The sequence below is a fragment of the Herpailurus yagouaroundi genome, unplaced genomic scaffold, assembly GCF_014898765.1.
Source record: "Herpailurus yagouaroundi ecotype Mexico unplaced genomic scaffold, PumYag 193, whole genome shotgun sequence".
Classification (NCBI taxonomy): domain Eukaryota; kingdom Metazoa; phylum Chordata; class Mammalia; order Carnivora; family Felidae; genus Herpailurus; species Herpailurus yagouaroundi.
In genome coordinates this window covers 8,772,950-8,790,271 of record NW_024412424.1, presented here as the reverse complement: position 1 = coordinate 8,790,271, position 17,322 = coordinate 8,772,950, and the positions used below count along the sequence as shown (strand labels likewise).

Genomic DNA, 17,322 nt, shown 5'->3' with positions numbered 1-17,322 from the left:
GATTTTCAGGCTCCACACCCCAGCTCAAGCACTGCTTGACTTGGATGTGAGCTTTGGGCTCTGGCTAACTTTTGGCTCACTTCAAGGGCTATCAAAGTTCATCCCTCCAAGAAGATAGGCTGACATTATGGCAATGAGTTAATGATAACAATCTGCAGAGATCCATGTCTGTGGAAAGGCAGGCAAGATCAAATACTAGCAAGTGACGCCTAATACTTATTAACTGATACAATATGATTAATAAAGGTCATGCAAATGAAAAACAATATAATGCATTATTATGAAATGCAAATGCTGTGGTTCTGAATGGAGGCAGAGCATACAACTAAAATTTGCAATAGTTTGCTCGTCAAGGGATGAACTTAGTAGCACATTCTAAGGCAAAGACATAGCCCCAGTAGTTTGTCAGCAGTGATACCACTGGAAGCTTGGAATGCTCCCTTTTCTGGATCATGGCCCATTTCTCTGCCCTATCTGCCCTGGTGCTCTGGATCTGGAGTCTGTAGCCAATGGGTTGTGCTCACTTTTGCTCTCTACAGGTCACTTCCAGAAATACATTTTAATGAAAAGTTGCCATTATTATTATTATTATTATTATTAATTATCATATAGTTATTAAACAGTAGAGTCTGATTTGCAGGGGCAAAATATAAGATGAGTGTTGAGTTCATAAGAAAGGGAAGAATTCTGGTTTGCTGACAGCTACTATGGCCTAGAGCAGTCTCTCATATAGGGAGATGGTCACAGGGCTGCTATTAGTGAAAACTTGCCAGTGTTACTGAGGTCTGGGTGTGTAAGAACACTGCTGGCTTTCAGCTTTGGGAAGCCATACACTCACAGCTGTAAAGTGGGGCTGGTGAACCCTTCACCCTAGGCAGAGCTGGTCACTTGTACTTGCTCCCCTGGCAGGAGAAAGCCCCTGGTCAGTCTTAGCTGCATGTTTCCTTTCCTGGGTGAAAAGTCAGTTCTGAGGTAGGTTTGCTGCCTACCTTGAGTTCATCTTTGCTCTGGAAGTTGTCCAGGAGGTGCTGGTAATGGGTGTCACACATCTGGCGGAGCAGCGAGAGAAGGCAGGACACATACTCACCCTGGGGACCAACCGAGAAAACACTTGGTGCAACTAATCACAAGAGCTGTGTTTCCCCAATCCACAGAGGGCAAGGAGAGAAGGAAGGGTCTGAGATGGCCCCAATGATCATGAAAGGGAAGGTGAGAACTCTGGCCCTGAAAATGAGTTTTCCTTTCTGCTAAGTTTTCTGAAGGGCTTGGGAGTTTTAATAAGACTTCTGTAGCATGGGACTAATGGTAAAACCTTAACCTATAACAAAGAAATATTGCAAAGTGAGACAGCAAGTCTCGGTTTTTTCCCTAGGAAATTTTTGGCTACACAATCCTTTGTCACTATATATTGCCAGGCCATTGTACTGAAGTTGAAAGGGATTACTCAGAACAGGGTGCTTGGCCTTCTCTGGGCAGAATGTGGGCTCTTCCCATATTGCTCCAAGATGGGATGGCCCTTCTTCAAAATTCTTCTGGGGACCTTGTAGAGCTTACATGTGGTTACTGGAACAGGAAGATGGAACAAAGTAGTTCGACATAACTGACCTTTATGAGAAGGTGAATTATGGGCTTTAAGATAAGTAAAAATTTATGGATACAAAAATAAGCCTTTAAGATTCCTTCAAGTTCCAACTGGGATAACATGGAAGAAGACCTTGTTTTAAGGACTCCAAGAATTTTACCATCTTATGGCAATTTTTGGCATAGGGAAGCTGACCAAATATTTTTAAACTCATGGAAATTTGACAACAATATTTTTGGCTCTCAAATCATTTCTAGACACATGAAATTATTCTACAAATGTATATGTGTAGAACATATACATGTATATGAACCCCAGTTTTATCTGAGCATGGGCATAATAATGGGCATAATAAGCTATAATTCCTAGATTTAGTAGGAGGATTGGAGGAATGAATGCACATAAAACTTTTCAGTGAAAAAGTCCAGTATGTAAAGGAAGTGCTCAGTAAATTATGCAGTTATTATTATCTTCATTAAAACTATGTAATTTAGTGTTGCTAACTGAGTTAATATTTGTAAAGTGCATAAAGCAGGGGTAGGCCTATAGCAAGCATTGTGTAGTTGTTGGTCAGAAGGATGGGTTACCAGGACATACCAGGGTACATGTTTTTACCTATAGTGAGAGTGCTCTCAACAGGAGATCCAAAGGGAACATTCTTTCTAAGCCCAGTGCTTCAGAACACATGCCTGCTCTCTGTTCCCCTTTCCCTCCCTAGCATTTGGCTAGCTCCCACAGAGAATTTGCTTCAAGGAAACCACTGCAGTCTCTCACCTGCCAAATGGAAGAGTCCGTGCAACCTGTTTATTGTGTTCTGCCATCAGGGGTAAGAAGTCCACTCTGGGTGGAGGAGTGGGAACTGTCTCTCTGTCCCTCCCGAGACGTTTCCCCAGGCTGTTTCTCTTCTAATTGTCCAGTAATGCCAGTGCAATTCTAACTCATCACATTTTTTCCTGATGCTAGACATTTAGATACAAATGTTGTGGACAAAAATAACTAGTTTGTAGATACAACCAAATTCTAAGAAAATTATTCTGTTGTGCACATCATTTAGGAGAGCCTGCTACTAGAAGGAATATTCCATTTTCCCCCTTCAATCTCTTACTGCATCTCTGCTCCACTCTACAGAACAGGAAATGAGTTGGCACAAAGGCAAAGGCCAACAAAGACAGTGTGCAGGAAAGCGAGACAGGGAGCATTCCCCACATCTGCCCTAGAGTAGACTTCTGGGACTACAAACATAGAGCCTTCAGAGTGGAGACAGGAGCCAGATGCGAGAAAGGAAGAAGGCAGCATGCTGACAACCATGCAGGGAGGTGGAGATGAAGGTGGTGCTATGAGGAGGTGGGGTTGGTGTGGAGGAGCCCCAGGTTAGAAAAGAAGGCAAGAAAACCTGAATGTTAGTTACTAACAGTGATCTCGGCTGTGCACTGCGGGCACCGCTGCCCTCTTACCGCCTCCTGAGCGTGCGATTTGCTCATGATGGTGAGCAGAGTCTGCAAGAGCACGTCCAGGAGGCTCTCCACCATCATTTCTACCTCCTCCATGACATCTGCCTCCTGGAGCGAGCAGTGAGAGAGCACACCGTTAGCACCAACCTGGCTGACGTGCAGCTGGCAGCACTTACAAAGTGTGTGGCATAAGGAGTGGTCTTCTGATTGGACTCTCAACACTGAGCTCTTGGCCTCACTAGCATGAGATGTCAAGGAACCTGGGACAACAGCTCTGAGAAAAGGTGAGGCAAACCTGTCTCTGTTGCCCTGGTATGGTAGCCGGGTCTTCGCCTAACCCAGCACCACTTGACACCCACAGTTCTGAACCTCAGGTAGATACCTTAATTTCAGTATACAAGGCAGAAGCAAAGGTCCTGAAGTACCTGTTTACCTTGATTTCCCTAGAAGAGTCTGGAGAAAGCACAACACTGCTAACACTTTGAGAAAATGGTATTCATGCCACAAGGTGTGGTGGTGGCACCTTCAGGACTGCTAACACACACCTGAATGCCCATAGAAGTATTTCAGTCTTTAAAAGGAATGTTTTCTTCTCAGGGCTTTCTCCTTAGGTGATCTCAAGCTTTGCTGGCCCCACTGTTGCTCAGATATGTCTACATCTCTCTTTTGAGCTTCTCAGCATTCTTGCTCGTGTTTCCTGGTCCACCTGAAGGACTCTGGTCTCAGTGTGTCTTTCTCAGGCAGCCTCACAAAAACAATGGCAGGCCCCCACTAAGGGCTGCTTCTCAGCCACCACACTCTGAATTTAGGAAGTGTCTGTGCTGTCCTTCTATAGACCTCTCATGTTGAATCTCAAATCTTATAGCCTAATTTTATTTATCTCACAGAGATTCCCACTGTCCCTTCTCCAGCCTCTTTTTATTATTCCTGGTACAAGTGTCTATCTGTCCATCCATCCACCAACCCATTATTCATTAAGCAGTTACCATGTGCCACTCACTTTTTGTGAATCTGAGTATACAAAGGTGAATAAGGAAGATAGTATCTTTATGCTCATGGAGCTTAAATTCCACCCCAATCCATTCATTCAATATAATTATACTGTGACCCATTCCACATGAAGAATTGCAGCAACTCTTGGTGCTAGAGTCATCTTTATCATCTGCTATACTGATCGCTAACACTCTCACCTGTGATGTCTCTCTGACTAGTTGTAAGCAACTAATTGCACCTGACTCTAGTACCACAGATACAACCAGACCATCTCTTTCAGGTTTTAACCTGTTTCCATTCCTTCTCCATTCCTTTCCTTTCCTTTATTTTCCCTTCAATTTCTCTCCTTTATTTAGCAGTAAGTCTCCCACTTCCTCAAGTCTGGCCTTGGGCTGCTAATAGACCTTATGTGCTTGGTGTTGCCTCTCTGAGGCCTGGTGGGAAGGAGAGCTGCCAAACCTTGCCTGGAGCCAAGAGCAAACAATAGGGCCACTACAAGCACCATAGGCACTCTGCCAAGCAGGGCCCTGTCACCAGATGGTACTTTAAGTCTGGACACCAAAGCACCCTATTGAGGCCCTGTATCTCACTCAAACCAACCAAACTCTTTTTTTTTTTCAGGACCTCTCCTGTTCCACATGGATAGCCTAACCTTGCACTCTTATCACCTGTCTACTGGCCTTCATTTTATTTTATTTATTTTGTATAGAAGAGTATCTATGTAACTTTATTCTAGGAAAATACACAGAAAACAGTAACCATAAATGAAGGGACATACATTCTGTTGCATTAGAATTAATTATTCTGTTTATCAAGAGAAATAGCAGCAAAAATGAAAAGACAGCCACAAAATGGGACAAGATTTTGGATATGGATATAACTGACAAAAAAAAAAAAAAGACTCATCTAGAATACTGGCCTTCATTTTATTTATTTATTTTTTTTAATTTTTTTTTTATTTATATATGAAATTTATTGTCAAAATAGAATACTGGCCTTCATTTTAAATACAGTTGTAATTTTATTCTCCAGAAACCTCATCTCCTCTTAAGATGTTGTAATAAAAAACTCATTCTTGTTCTTAATTTCTTTTTTTATACTTTCCTATAGTTTACAAATTTTCTCTAAGAAATAACCATTTTTCCTATTACCATAAATATATAAAATAAATATCATTAAAATAAATTCCTACCTTTATTCATGCCTGATACATGTCTTTCCTTCCTTCCTTCCCCTCCCACCATATATCTCTTTTTAAAAGAAAAAGTAAAGAGGAAAGAAAATAGGCAAAAGCAGTACCAGTTGAAACCTCATCTTTAAAGTCCAACTCTATCATCCCATGAGGCTCAGAACTCTTGTGGGCAACAATTATCTCTCCTATGTCCTGACCTCATCTGGCATGGTATGGAATGTCATATGGGTGGAATCAAGCTGCCAGGAAGCTGACAGAAAAGTCTGAATGAGCAAGCTGCCTCTCAGCCTGGGCTTGCCTCCCTGTGCTTGTGCCTTAGTATCCTCAGAACACTCTCAGGAACATAGGATTAATACCTTTTGATAATAACAGAATATGGCACAGGATTCGGCTTTCTGGTATTAAAGAGAACTACATTTCAGAAATGCAACTTTTTCAAATAGCAAAACTGTGTTGTGTTGAGAAGCCTGCTCAGCATACACAGGCCTCTGCTCACTTGAGCACCTTCCTGCCACTGATGAAAGCTTCTCTGACTGAGAAGTGTACAAAGTGATCTTTGTTGGTCTGCCTCTGGTTAAAGTAATACAAGACTGGGGCAGAGCTGAGGGGAGATGGAGTGGGCATGGGGCCACTACCAGAGAGCTGGTCTTGACGATGGAGAAGATGCTGCCAAGAATCCCTGAGCAGATCAGCAGCTCCTTCTGCTGCCTCAGGTGAAGGTGAATGTGATGGAGAACCACAGGAAGCAGGATGCGGCGGGATTCTGAGAGAGAAAACACAAAGGTGAAGAAGCCCTTTAGAGAAGAACTAGCTACTTCTGGGAGCCAGTGACACTGCGAGACTTAACTGGTCTCAAAGCAAATGGGGTTGAAACTGGTGCGAAGATGGAGGCCACTCCCTTCCCTTATGAGGGCCAAAAAGCCCACTTCCTGGACATTATAAGACATCCCACAGCATTATCCTTCCATTTCTCTTTTCTTCTTTCTCATTTTAAGCCTCAGTATCTATGGTATTTTGTGCAGGATGAATGTTAGGAAATTGCTCCCAAATGAAATCTCTTTAATGACTAGATCCCAAATTAAAAGCATAGCTTACACTGAAAATTCCATTCAATTGACAGACCTAGTTCTATGAACTACACTGATTGAACCTGCAGACCTGCTATGCATTATAAATGGTCACTCTTTATGATGCTCTGACTAGTTGGCCTGGCACTCCCCCCGTCCCCCCATGAGCATTTACTTTGTGGCAGCCATTAGGCCTACCTCCTTTTCCCCTTAGGCTTAGAGGACAAGCTTGGCATGCCCACAGCAATGAATGGAATAGTAGCAGGATTTTGTCTTCTCATAAGCCTTTGATTAGTAAGCTAACCCTTACTGCCAATCCTAAGTTTTCTCCTCCCTGTTAACTGAACAACACTATCAGGAGACAACTATATTTAGGACCCTGACAGGGGCATCTGGGTGGCTCAGTTGGTTAAGTGTCTGGCCCTTGGTTTTGGCTCAGGTCATGATCTCACAGTTCAAGAGATCAAGCCCATTATCAGGCTCTACGCTGACAGCCAGGAGCCCGCTTGGGATTCTCTCTCTCCCTCTCTCTCTGCCCCACCCCAACTAGTGTGTGCATGTGCACGCGCGCACACACACACACACACTCACACACTCTTTCTCTCTCAAAATAAATAAATAAACGTAAAAAAAAAAAAAAAAGAGAACCCTGTCAGGAAGGCTGAATCCTAGTTCAAGATCTTTTATTAATTCATCCTAAGACCTTAGGCAGGCTGATTCCTCCAATGGGCTTGATTTTTCCTATCTGTACAATGAGGTGCTAATTGGATTTACTTCACAGGTGTGGTGAGAAGACAAAGTGAAATACAAGTGTGAACATGTTTGTGATGCTCTGCACTCCTATGTGGTCAGTGACTGTGTGATTCTACAGGTACCTTCATACCTGGCCAGCAGGATTTAGTCAGATTGTCAGTAATACAAACACACCAGGGCATTTTGGACTTATTGTTCACATTTGACCACAGTTACATGTTTCAGATAAAATTCAGAAAGAAAATCTTATTTTTAGCCAAAGACAAACTACATGACATACAAGAGATTTGGGGGTTGTCTGGTCAAATACTTAGAATATAAAATGGAATGATAGCTATTCTATGTTTAAAAGGATGTGTAGACAAAAAAGAAGTTCATAATACATTTTGCAGACCAAAATTATACCAACATAGCAGGATTTATATCAACCAATAACTATATGCTGAGAAAATAGCAGTTTATTACTGGAACCAGCTGAAAAGACCAAACTGATGTGCTCTGAGAATATAAGTGTTGCTTAAGAGACACCACCTTAAGGTGCTGCTTCAAGGAACATGCTGCAACTCAAGAATTCAGTGAAATTGAGATGCAAATGAGAATCTGGGGGTGGCTTGTCATCTCAAAATCCAACTACATCGTGTCACTGCCACATAAAGTTTAAGAACAATTTTTCTTTCTTTAAAAAAATTTTTTTAATGTTTATTTGTTTTTGAGAGACAGTGACATGGCACGAGTGGGCGAGGGGCAGAGAGAGAGAGGGAGACACAGAATCTGAAGCAGGCTCCAGACTCTGAGCTGTCAGCACAGAGCCTGACATGGGGCTCGAACTCATGAGCTATGTGAGATCATGACCTGAACTGAAGTTGGACGCTCAGCCGACGGAGCCACCAAGGCTGCCCAAAGAACAATTTTTCTCAAGTGATTATGGGAAGCAGCAAGTGCATGCAATAATATTAGAAATAAAGGATGTCAGTAAGGGCAGTCTGATGTCCCCCTTCCCATATATTCAGAAAGCATCTTTAAACAGTGCACAAAGCTTGAATGTGTGCAGTGGCCTCAGTGCTAATGTGTCCAAACTAGTGATAAAATCTTTAATCTAGGAACTGAGGAAGAGAGAAGTGTTTACCATAAATAGCTACTGGTAGAGAAAAGATGACTCTCCTGGTTGCAGCTTTGCCATGAATAATACCTTACATTGGCAGAGTTAAGTTAAAGGGAACATTTATTTAGTATTGCAATTATGTGTAGCACTTGGTTGAGAAATTACTGTTCATATACTTTAAAAGTCCAATTAAAAATTTTTATTACCAAAAATTATAGTTATAAAAATTCTAATAATAATTGTTTTTCTCGAATTTCAGATTTATTCCTGTGCCCTAGAAATTTATTCTGATTGTAACATTCCATTTAAAGTTTTTTTTTTTTTCAACGTTTATTTATTTTTGGGACAGAGAGAGACAGAGCATGAACGGGAGAGGGTCAGAGAGAGAGGGAGACTCAGAATCGGAAACAGGCTCCAGGCTCTGAGCCATCAGCCCAGAGCCTGACGCGGGGCTCGAACTCACGGACCGCGAGATCGTGACCGGGCTGAAGTCGGACGCTTAACCGACTGCGCCACCCAGGCGCCCCTGTAACATTCCATTTAAAGGATCAGTTTCATATTGATCGTAACATTTGGCCACTGAATATTTGGTACCACTGCCAGGATGATCTCTTGAATGTGGTTGCAGGTGTGAATCTGCAGGTTCTTTCTGAAAGGCAATCTGGGATGTTGATCATTTGTTAGTCTGTCTTGACCTCTTAGGGAGTATGGAAGGCTCACTGTCCATCTCTGTCTTTCAAAGACAGGAAGTGAATCTCTGTGACTGGTGAGATAAGGAACAAAGAAAACACAGTCGGTCCTCAGGGCCCCCTTTCAAGATCTCTCTTATTTCCTTGACTTATCCTTATCCCCATTGGGATCCCCTTCTCTCTTGTTCCCCCTCCTTTCCATCTTGCTGGGTGTGGGGGAAGCTGGCTAGGCTTGTAGGCCTAGAAGTTGCTCCACAGGCCACCTCATGGGCATGCCCCAGGGTGTGGGTCCCTAGGGATAAATCATGAGTGAGGCAGTAGGCCTAGATCTTGGCTGTAGTATCTAATGGAGTTTACCCAAAACTCTGAATTTTTAGGGCCACAGGCTTCTTGCATGATGGTTGATAAAACTGATCCTTTGATTACCACTTGACAACACCCTGGAAAGGAGGAAAGGTGAGTCTGATTCTCATCCCAACTTGATTTACCTGAGAAAGAAAACAGGCGGCTATCCACGGTCCTGGCGATGGACTGCAGCTTCACCACATCCATTGACTGCCCAATGTGCACAGTGCTGGGCATGCTCCCCAGAGTCCCTCTTACAAACTCTGCCACCTCCTGCACGGTGAACATTTGCAGCAGCTCATCAAAGATGGCTGGGAAAGAATTGAGGAGTGCAGCCTGCAGAAGCAAGTGAAGCTGCAGTTAGCACAGAGTTTGTTGTCTGTCTTTCTCACATGCTCAGACAATAATAATACAAGAGGCTGAAAAGGCATTGTAGCACCCCTGTCTCACATGAGCTCCTCCCTGGCCTTTGACTCCACACATCCCTACAGCACCCTTGGGGCATAGAACAGGGAGGAGTACAAAGGAAACCAAAACAAAATTTGCTGGGGCCCAGGCCACTTGAAACTTTCATAACTTGCCAGCATATTTGCTGGCAAGAGAAGGGAATATAAAAAGAAATCAGCTCAATATGGTTTAACAGCCATAGCTATTTTGTTTACAAAATGGATTTAAATTTTTTGTCTGTCTCTATGATCAAACACTTGACTTTCTAATTTTGGTCTCAAATTCAAGCCAGGAACCTCTCAAAGAAACTATAGCAGAGAGAGCTGGGCACCACCAAGCAGCATGAACTGAACTCCATTCACAGCCCTGTAGCCAGCAATCCAGCTCTGTGAGCTGGACCATTTCCCCCAGGATGGACACATTTATCTGAAACCATGAAATCTGAAGACTTTATAAATGATGCCCTTCATCTGTGATGCTTGGCAGTCTCAAGTGTAAATCCAAAAGGATGGAGACTGTACGGATTTAGTCAGCTACGAATTCTTGACGACTGATGATTATGTTGGCATAGAGTTCAGCAACCTAGATGGCCTTGGGCATGGTCAGGAGTCTGTGTGTTCGGAGACTTCTCTTCATGGATCTTGGTTCTGGTAGACCCATGAGGTAGACTCTTTATGATAACCTGATAATAGTTCAAGAGCCTTTTACAGGCAGAGTAGTATAGGTGAAAGAGAATGGCTTTTGGAATTAGACATGAGTTCAAATCTCAACTTTACTACTTATCTGTCGCATCACCTTAGGTGAGTTATTTGCCTAATATCAGTTTTCTTATCTATAAAATAAAGATGATGATATCACTTATCTCCTGGTATTGGCATGAAAAAAATTAGATGCATGAAGTTAGTTTCCAGTTAGAGTGCTTGGCACATCATTGGCTTTCAATAAATGCTGGTCCTCATTCTCTCTTGTCTACATGGAAGCAACATGAAGAAAGCTTTTCCACTTCTCAATACTCTTACATTATTAACCTAGAATTCACAAAGGGTAATGAAATGTCACTTTGAGATGAGAAGATGAGAGTGTACTTTTCCTGCGTGGCAGGTAGTGAATGGGAGGCTGTTTTCCTTGACTGCTTTATCAAGCAGGCCTAGAGTGAGTAAAAATGTATGCCATGGGGAAACACGTCTGTCATTCTACAGTCTATGCTAAGGCCAGGCCCAAGAATAGAACTTACATGAATTTTCTATCTATAGATTTATAACTCCCTGGGATATCAGAGATTTTTTTGCAATGATTAGAACAAGCACAAAAACATGCTGTCATAAGCAGTTAGATACAAAAGACAAAGGGGGAAAAGCAGGTCCTTTATAATCAAAAGCAAATAGTAAATGCTCTCTTAAATGGTGAGCTTTCCCATACTTATGCACCAGAACAGAAGGATCCTTGCACCTTAACATCTCCTAGTGGTCGGAAGCAAAGACATAATCTGACTGAACCATAGACTTGCTGAGAATTCTGAAACTTATGAAACATGAGCCTGGAACCAAAGAAGCAGGTCTGATCCTGACATGGGTCTAAGCTGAGACTAAATCTGAACTATCCTGATGAGATAGGAGTATGCCATGCAGTACAAAGCATTGCCAAGTTCTCAGAAAGCGTATCTGCCCTGCTCTGCTAGCTACCTCTGAGCTCCCCACATCTCTGTATGCTGAAAGGAAGAGTAGGTGTCCTGGGCCCTTGTTGGCAGGAACCAATGAGCTAGAGGAGAGACACAAGGAGGAAGAGGAGTTGCTTGGAGTACTCTGGAGAAGAGACCATCAAATGAGCCTTTCTTACAAAGGCACCTGGAGACCTTGAAGAATCCTCACTTAAAGAGTTTCATTCACAGTTGCTCAACTGTTCTCTGGTCCAAGGGGCTTAAAGGCAATTGGCATGGGGGCAACATAGGGTCAAGTGGAAAACAAAAAAGCAGACTATTCTAATCTTTTTTTTTTTTAATGTTCATTTATTTTGAGAGAGAGAGAGAGAGAGAGAGAGAGAGAGAGAGAGAGAGAGAGAATGAACCAGAGAGAAAGAATGTGAGTGAGAGCAGGGGAGAGGTCGAGAGAGGGAGAAAGAGAATCCCAAGCAGGCTCTGCACTGTCAGCACAGAGCCCAACTCAGGACTTGATCTCATGAACTGTAGGATCATGACCTGAGCCAAAATCAAGAGTTGGATGCTTAGCCAACTGAGCCACCCAGGCGCCCCCCAGACTACTCTAATCTTAAAGGAGATATTTAAACATATATTTGCACTCATGACAGTCCTGGCAGCAACTGAATGAATGGACGTGAGAGAGGCTGTCTGATCTTTGCTGATAGGTTTTGAATAATAATTGGCTTCAAAAAAATCAAAGAAATGGAATCTATTAGATAAAATTCTGAATTTATTTGTATAAGAAAATAACCCCCTTGTGACTGGGGTAATAAACACTATCTTGGATCCTTTCTAGGATGAAGCTACTTGGAAAAGGTAACAGATTAGCTAACTGGGCATTTCTAATATAAGGAAGCAAATTTCCTTCCCACACTGATATATAATAGAATTTTATCTTAATTCTTTAAAAAAATTTTTAAAGTTTATTTTTGAGAGAGAGAGAAAGACAGAGTGTGAGCAGGGGAGGGGCAGAGAGAGAGAGGGAGACACAGAATCCAAAACAGGCTCCAGGCTCTGAGCTGTCAGCACAGAGCCCGATGTGGGGCTCCAACCCACAGTCTGTGAGATCATGACCTGAGCCGAAGTCGGACGCTTCACTGACTGAGCCACCCAAGTGCCCCTAATCTTAATTCTTAAGCAAAGTTTTCTAGTTATTTCTGCCTATTTTACTCTTAACTTCTGGAATGGACAAGTACTAAAGTTTATTTTAAAAGTTTTAAAAAAAATTAACAGTGACTAGGAAATAAAATTCTCCATTATGTTCTAAATATCCCCTTTAAATAAGATGTTCATAAATGACAAAAAGTATGTAACTAAATAAATTTGGTCTAAAGAGGGCTTCTGAGGGGTGCCTGGGTAGCTCAGCTGGTTGAGCGTCTGACTCTTGATCTCGGCTCAGGGCATGATCTCAATGTTCTGAGTTGGAGGCCCACATCGGGCTGTGTGCTGGTAGCATGGAGCCTGCTTGGGATTCTGTCTCTCCTCCATGCTCCTCCCCTGGTTGTGCTTGCTCTCTCTCAAAGTTAAAAAAATTAAAAAAAAATTAAAGAGCCTTCTGAGAATAAAGTTGTGCTTCTTCCCCACCCTAAAGCCACTGGGCTATCTTATATTTGGTAGCTGGGGCATAGCTGACTTTGAAGTAAAAATAGCATTTTGTTCTATTAGGTATTTCCTTGCAAGTCACCCTTTACCCAACACATAGGAGCCTGGCAGGGCTTCTTCAACTCTAGAAGCCAGAGGACAAAGAAACCAGCCATTAAGACAGACAAGGATCCAGCAGCAAAATTTCCCTGCAGCTTACAGACCTGAGTGAAAAGGAGTGTTTCTGAGTTTCTGCTGTCCAGACTGAGCACAAACCGGATGGACTGGAAAAGTTCTTGGATGCTGGACCGGAATTGCTCCTCTTCCATCCCACAGGTGGCTCGGGAGTACAGGATCCTGGACTGCACGATGAACTTGAAAAGGTACTCCAAGGCCTAAGTAAAAGGGATGGAGAGGTGTTAAAGATGGCCAAGAGCTAACACAGCAGGGAATAAAGGGTAAAGTAACAGCAAATTCTATACCCAAATCAGATGATGAACAATTTCAACTGTGGAGACAAGCACTTTTTTTTTTTTTTTAATTTTATCTCCAAAGTCCAACTGGTCACTGAGTAGCAGCTGTCTTCTTACTGAGGAATCATCAAATTAATTTACAACTGTTTCTGTGGTTCTGGAATTGAGGAACCACAGACTGAGGAACCACAACAGCTGAATTCAAGACCATATAGGATCCAAAGAAAATGAAGTTTCTTTGTATTTTTTTCAGGTCTGGAAATAAGAGGCTTCAGAAGCAATGATGTAACCTCTCTTAAATTTATTCCAAGAAGGAAAAGTCCTTAAGGAGCCTTCTGAACCTTTGAGATATAGCTGGGGTCTGACATGGTGCCAGCCTTGTCACTGGACATTAACTCTGGAGAAAACTTGCCCCAGGTTGCACAGCCCCAGGTGGACCTGACACACCCACTCTATCCTCTTCCAAACCCGGACACCTTCCCACAGACAATTTTTGAACAATGCAGAAGATGAAGCTCCCATAACTTATTTTGGGAGCAGTATCTAATTCTGAGGAGTCCTTACAGCTTGGCCCATGCTTATGAGCACAGTAATTATCTTTTAAGAGAACAGATTGAAGATCTAAGACTATGCTTTCTAATCAAAGAAATGCCACAGATTTCCCAGACACTGGGAAGGCAGAGACATTGGGAGAGAAACTTATCCAAGGATGAAACAAATGGAGCTCAGTTACTTTAAATATAAAATAGAAAACAATTCTCAAGCTACCTTTCATGACCTATGTATCTATCAAAAGGTTTGGTAAAACAAAACCTCATTTTGTTTTGTTTTGCAGCCCATATAGAATTCAGTAGGCATTGTAGAATGGCTAGGTTAGAAAAATATGTCTTCCAAGCCTTGCACCAGAAGATTGCATTAGAAAAAATTAAAGTGTGTGGCCTCAGCAGCATAAATGCTACAGCCTCCATTCCAGACTTTTAATGCCTGGTCTGAAAAGAACCAGGGAGATGTGTGCTACATACTCTAATTTTAAAAGGGAAAATGTGTACCTCATGACCTGTTTTCTTTTTCCAGTTTGAAACAGCTAACACAAGAGTGTATTGAATGGCTTGAAACATCCACTAGTTTCACAGTGAAAGGCAGAACCAGACAGAAAAACTGCTTGCATTTCCTGGGCCTGAGAGCTTAGTATCTTCATTAAATTTTAAAATATAAAACAACGTCCAAGATGGCCCTGCGAAAACCTGCATGAGGGATAAAAAATAAGTCCACTTCCAGTCATCCATCACCCCCTGACTTCCTTTGCCCACTCCTCTTGATTTTTATGGTCAGTACCAGCGTGGGAAGGACCAGGTGATGGCCGGTTGCCTCTGACTAATGCAACCGGGGAAAGAGAAGAGGGTGGGCCAGTGAGGAAGGAGGTGAGTGGTGGAGCCTATGGAGTTTGTTCAAAGTTCAAGGGTGCTCCCAACACTTCATGGAGACAATGAAACACTTAATGGTGGGTGAAGCAGCCACTCTGTGCATTTCTACTTAAGTTAATAAGCCTGAAAGAAAAAGAGATCCTAAAAGTTATTACAACCTTTCAAGCACCAAGAAGATCCATTGTGCCTGCTCTTTTCTCTTCATGGTTCCCTGGGGGACCTGAGATAGCTCACCAGTGAAAAGTGTGCTGTCTTTTTAGAATATCTTGCCAAATGCCAAACTCAAACCTGTCAAAGATACCTCCTACAGGTCATTCACAAGGGACAAACAAAATAACCAAGTAAGAAAACGAAAGACTCTTTATTTTCATATTCCTTAGTGGTCAAACTTTCTTAGAAAGGCCACGACTTTGAAAGTGAAAGGAAGAGATGCTAATGAGTGGCAGCATGTGTTGAATCAAGAGTAAGAAGAGGTTTCCTGGTCCACATTTTATCATACCAGACTGAGAGGTGCTAGGCCAGGACCATATGCATCCTGTGAAGGATGAAAACAGGACTGATTAGAGATTTACTGGTTTGGTCAAGAGGACTTGTCAACTAAAACTTGAAGAAGAAGGGGAAATGACCTGATAAAACCTTAGTACTGGATGCATTAGTATGAGAGGCCATTCAAACAGGTTTGCAGCGGTAAGAATAAGTATGAAAGTACCTCAGAAAAGTGCTCCCCCAAATGGATATCTTCTTTCTTTCCACCCAAACCTGATCTTCTCCCAGAATTCTGCATCTTCCTAAGTAACCCTGATATCAACTCAGCTGATCTAGCCAGATTCTTTGGAACCAGCACTTCTTCCTTTCTATCACTTCACACATCCAATTTAATGTTTGAAATTGATTCCCTGCTTTGGTCACATCAGCTATTTTTTGGTTGCTTGAAACCTCAAGTTGTTTCCCACCCAGGCTTTTAAACATGCTGTTTCCTGTCTGGAATGCTCATCCCCCAGCTCTTCACATCGATTTCAGCCCAGAGGTCACCTCCTCAGACAAACTTTCCCTAAAATTTTGATCTGAAGTAAATTTCCTTCATAGTTCTTACTTATCAAGTTTTTTTCCCCACTTAATTTGTGTATTTATTGTCTGTCTTTCCTCCACTTGGATGGAAGTGCTATGAAAGCACAGCCTTTTCTGCTTGGGCCCCTGCTGAATCTCCAGTGTCTACTACGGTGTCTGACACGTGGCAGGTATCAAGTAACATCGACTTGACGGAATGACCGAATGACTGATTGTTAGGAGAAAACAACTTCTGTGATGCTTTCTCCAGTATCCTGAGCAATTAATTTAGGGACTCACATAGAATCTTTTGCACTTAACTCAACTTTTATCCCCTCAAATATTGTCTGAGGCAGTTGCCAGGTACTGGGTTTAAAGAAGAACAGAATACAGGCTCTATCCCCACATCACACTCAGAACTCTGCTCTACACCTGTGTTTGAGCATGCTTCAGTGGGGATGTGTTCTTCAAGGCAAGAGGTCTGTCTTATTCTTCTTTGCATCTTGGCATCCACAACAGATGCTGACTGCTTTGTAGACATGTATTATATGAAGAAGGACAGAAATAATACTTATGGCCTTAGATTTTTACAGAACATACAGAGAAGAGGCAGGGGAAACACAGATCTATGATTTTATTTTGCTTCTTCAGTCTGGTAATGTTTAGGGAAGCACCTGTCTCACCTGTTAGCATGTGGACAAGAACAACAAAATCACAGGCCCAATGGTACTCAGAGCAAATGATGTGAAATTAAAAGAGGACAGAGAAAAAGCAGAACTACTTTGTTGCCACTCTTCTTTTATTACTAACTGGAAAGGGTGGGAAAGACATGGTTAAAAAGCAACTAAAAAAAATAACTCAAGAACAAGAAAATGTAGGGGTGGAAAGGGAGAAAGCATGAACTTGCTGTGAGTTCCCAAGGGATATGGCAACTTTCTTTAAAAAGCTATCTTGAGAACTGTTGAGCAAAAGAGAAATCAACATTCTCTCAGTGGGTCTCCACAGAAGTACCATGAAAAGAAGTTACCAGAAAGTGAAGTTAACTCACAATGACGATGGTCCCCTGAAAACTGGAGCTGCCCAGAAATGCAAAAGGCTGCCTTATCTCGGAACCTGTCCATGCAGGAGTGCTGCCATGGGGGACTCCGGTTTCTTCCAAAGGTCAAGGTTTTAAGATTATCTTCTTAATGTATCCATATACAGTGCATCCAATAAGCTCTTTTTACTTAAAACAGTTCTAAAAAACAATGTTTAGTAACCACTGAAGACAGGAAAAGTTGGAAGATCTTAAGTCTAATCAATGTTGCCACCAACATTGGTTTAGAAGGAGATATGATGCTTTGGCCAGTGGAAGCAGAGATGGATGCTGCTGGCAAAACCAGTCAGGAAGGATGGCCAGGAGTTGCATGTACATCATCCCTCCTTTCTGCTTTAAGATAACACTGTTAGGAATAAAGGTGTGGGGCAAAATTAAGATGGA

General features: G+C 42.3%; 1 protein-coding gene across 1 annotated transcript in view; it reads right to left on the bottom strand.

Moving 5' to 3' along the window:
• Nucleotides 1-17,322, bottom strand: part of DOCK3 (dedicator of cytokinesis 3) — a 419,595-nt gene that overhangs the window by 70,452 nt on the left and 331,821 nt on the right. The window contains exons 22-26 of the mRNA XM_040445563.1: nucleotides 13,123-13,293; nucleotides 9,318-9,510; nucleotides 5,854-5,981; nucleotides 2,995-3,141; nucleotides 990-1,088 (exon numbers count right to left, since the gene is read on the bottom strand). Coding sequence (XP_040301497.1) covers nucleotides 990-1,088; nucleotides 2,995-3,141; nucleotides 5,854-5,981; nucleotides 9,318-9,510; nucleotides 13,123-13,293 — 738 coding nt within the window. The remainder of the gene's footprint in view (nucleotides 1-989; nucleotides 1,089-2,994; nucleotides 3,142-5,853; nucleotides 5,982-9,317; nucleotides 9,511-13,122; nucleotides 13,294-17,322) is intronic.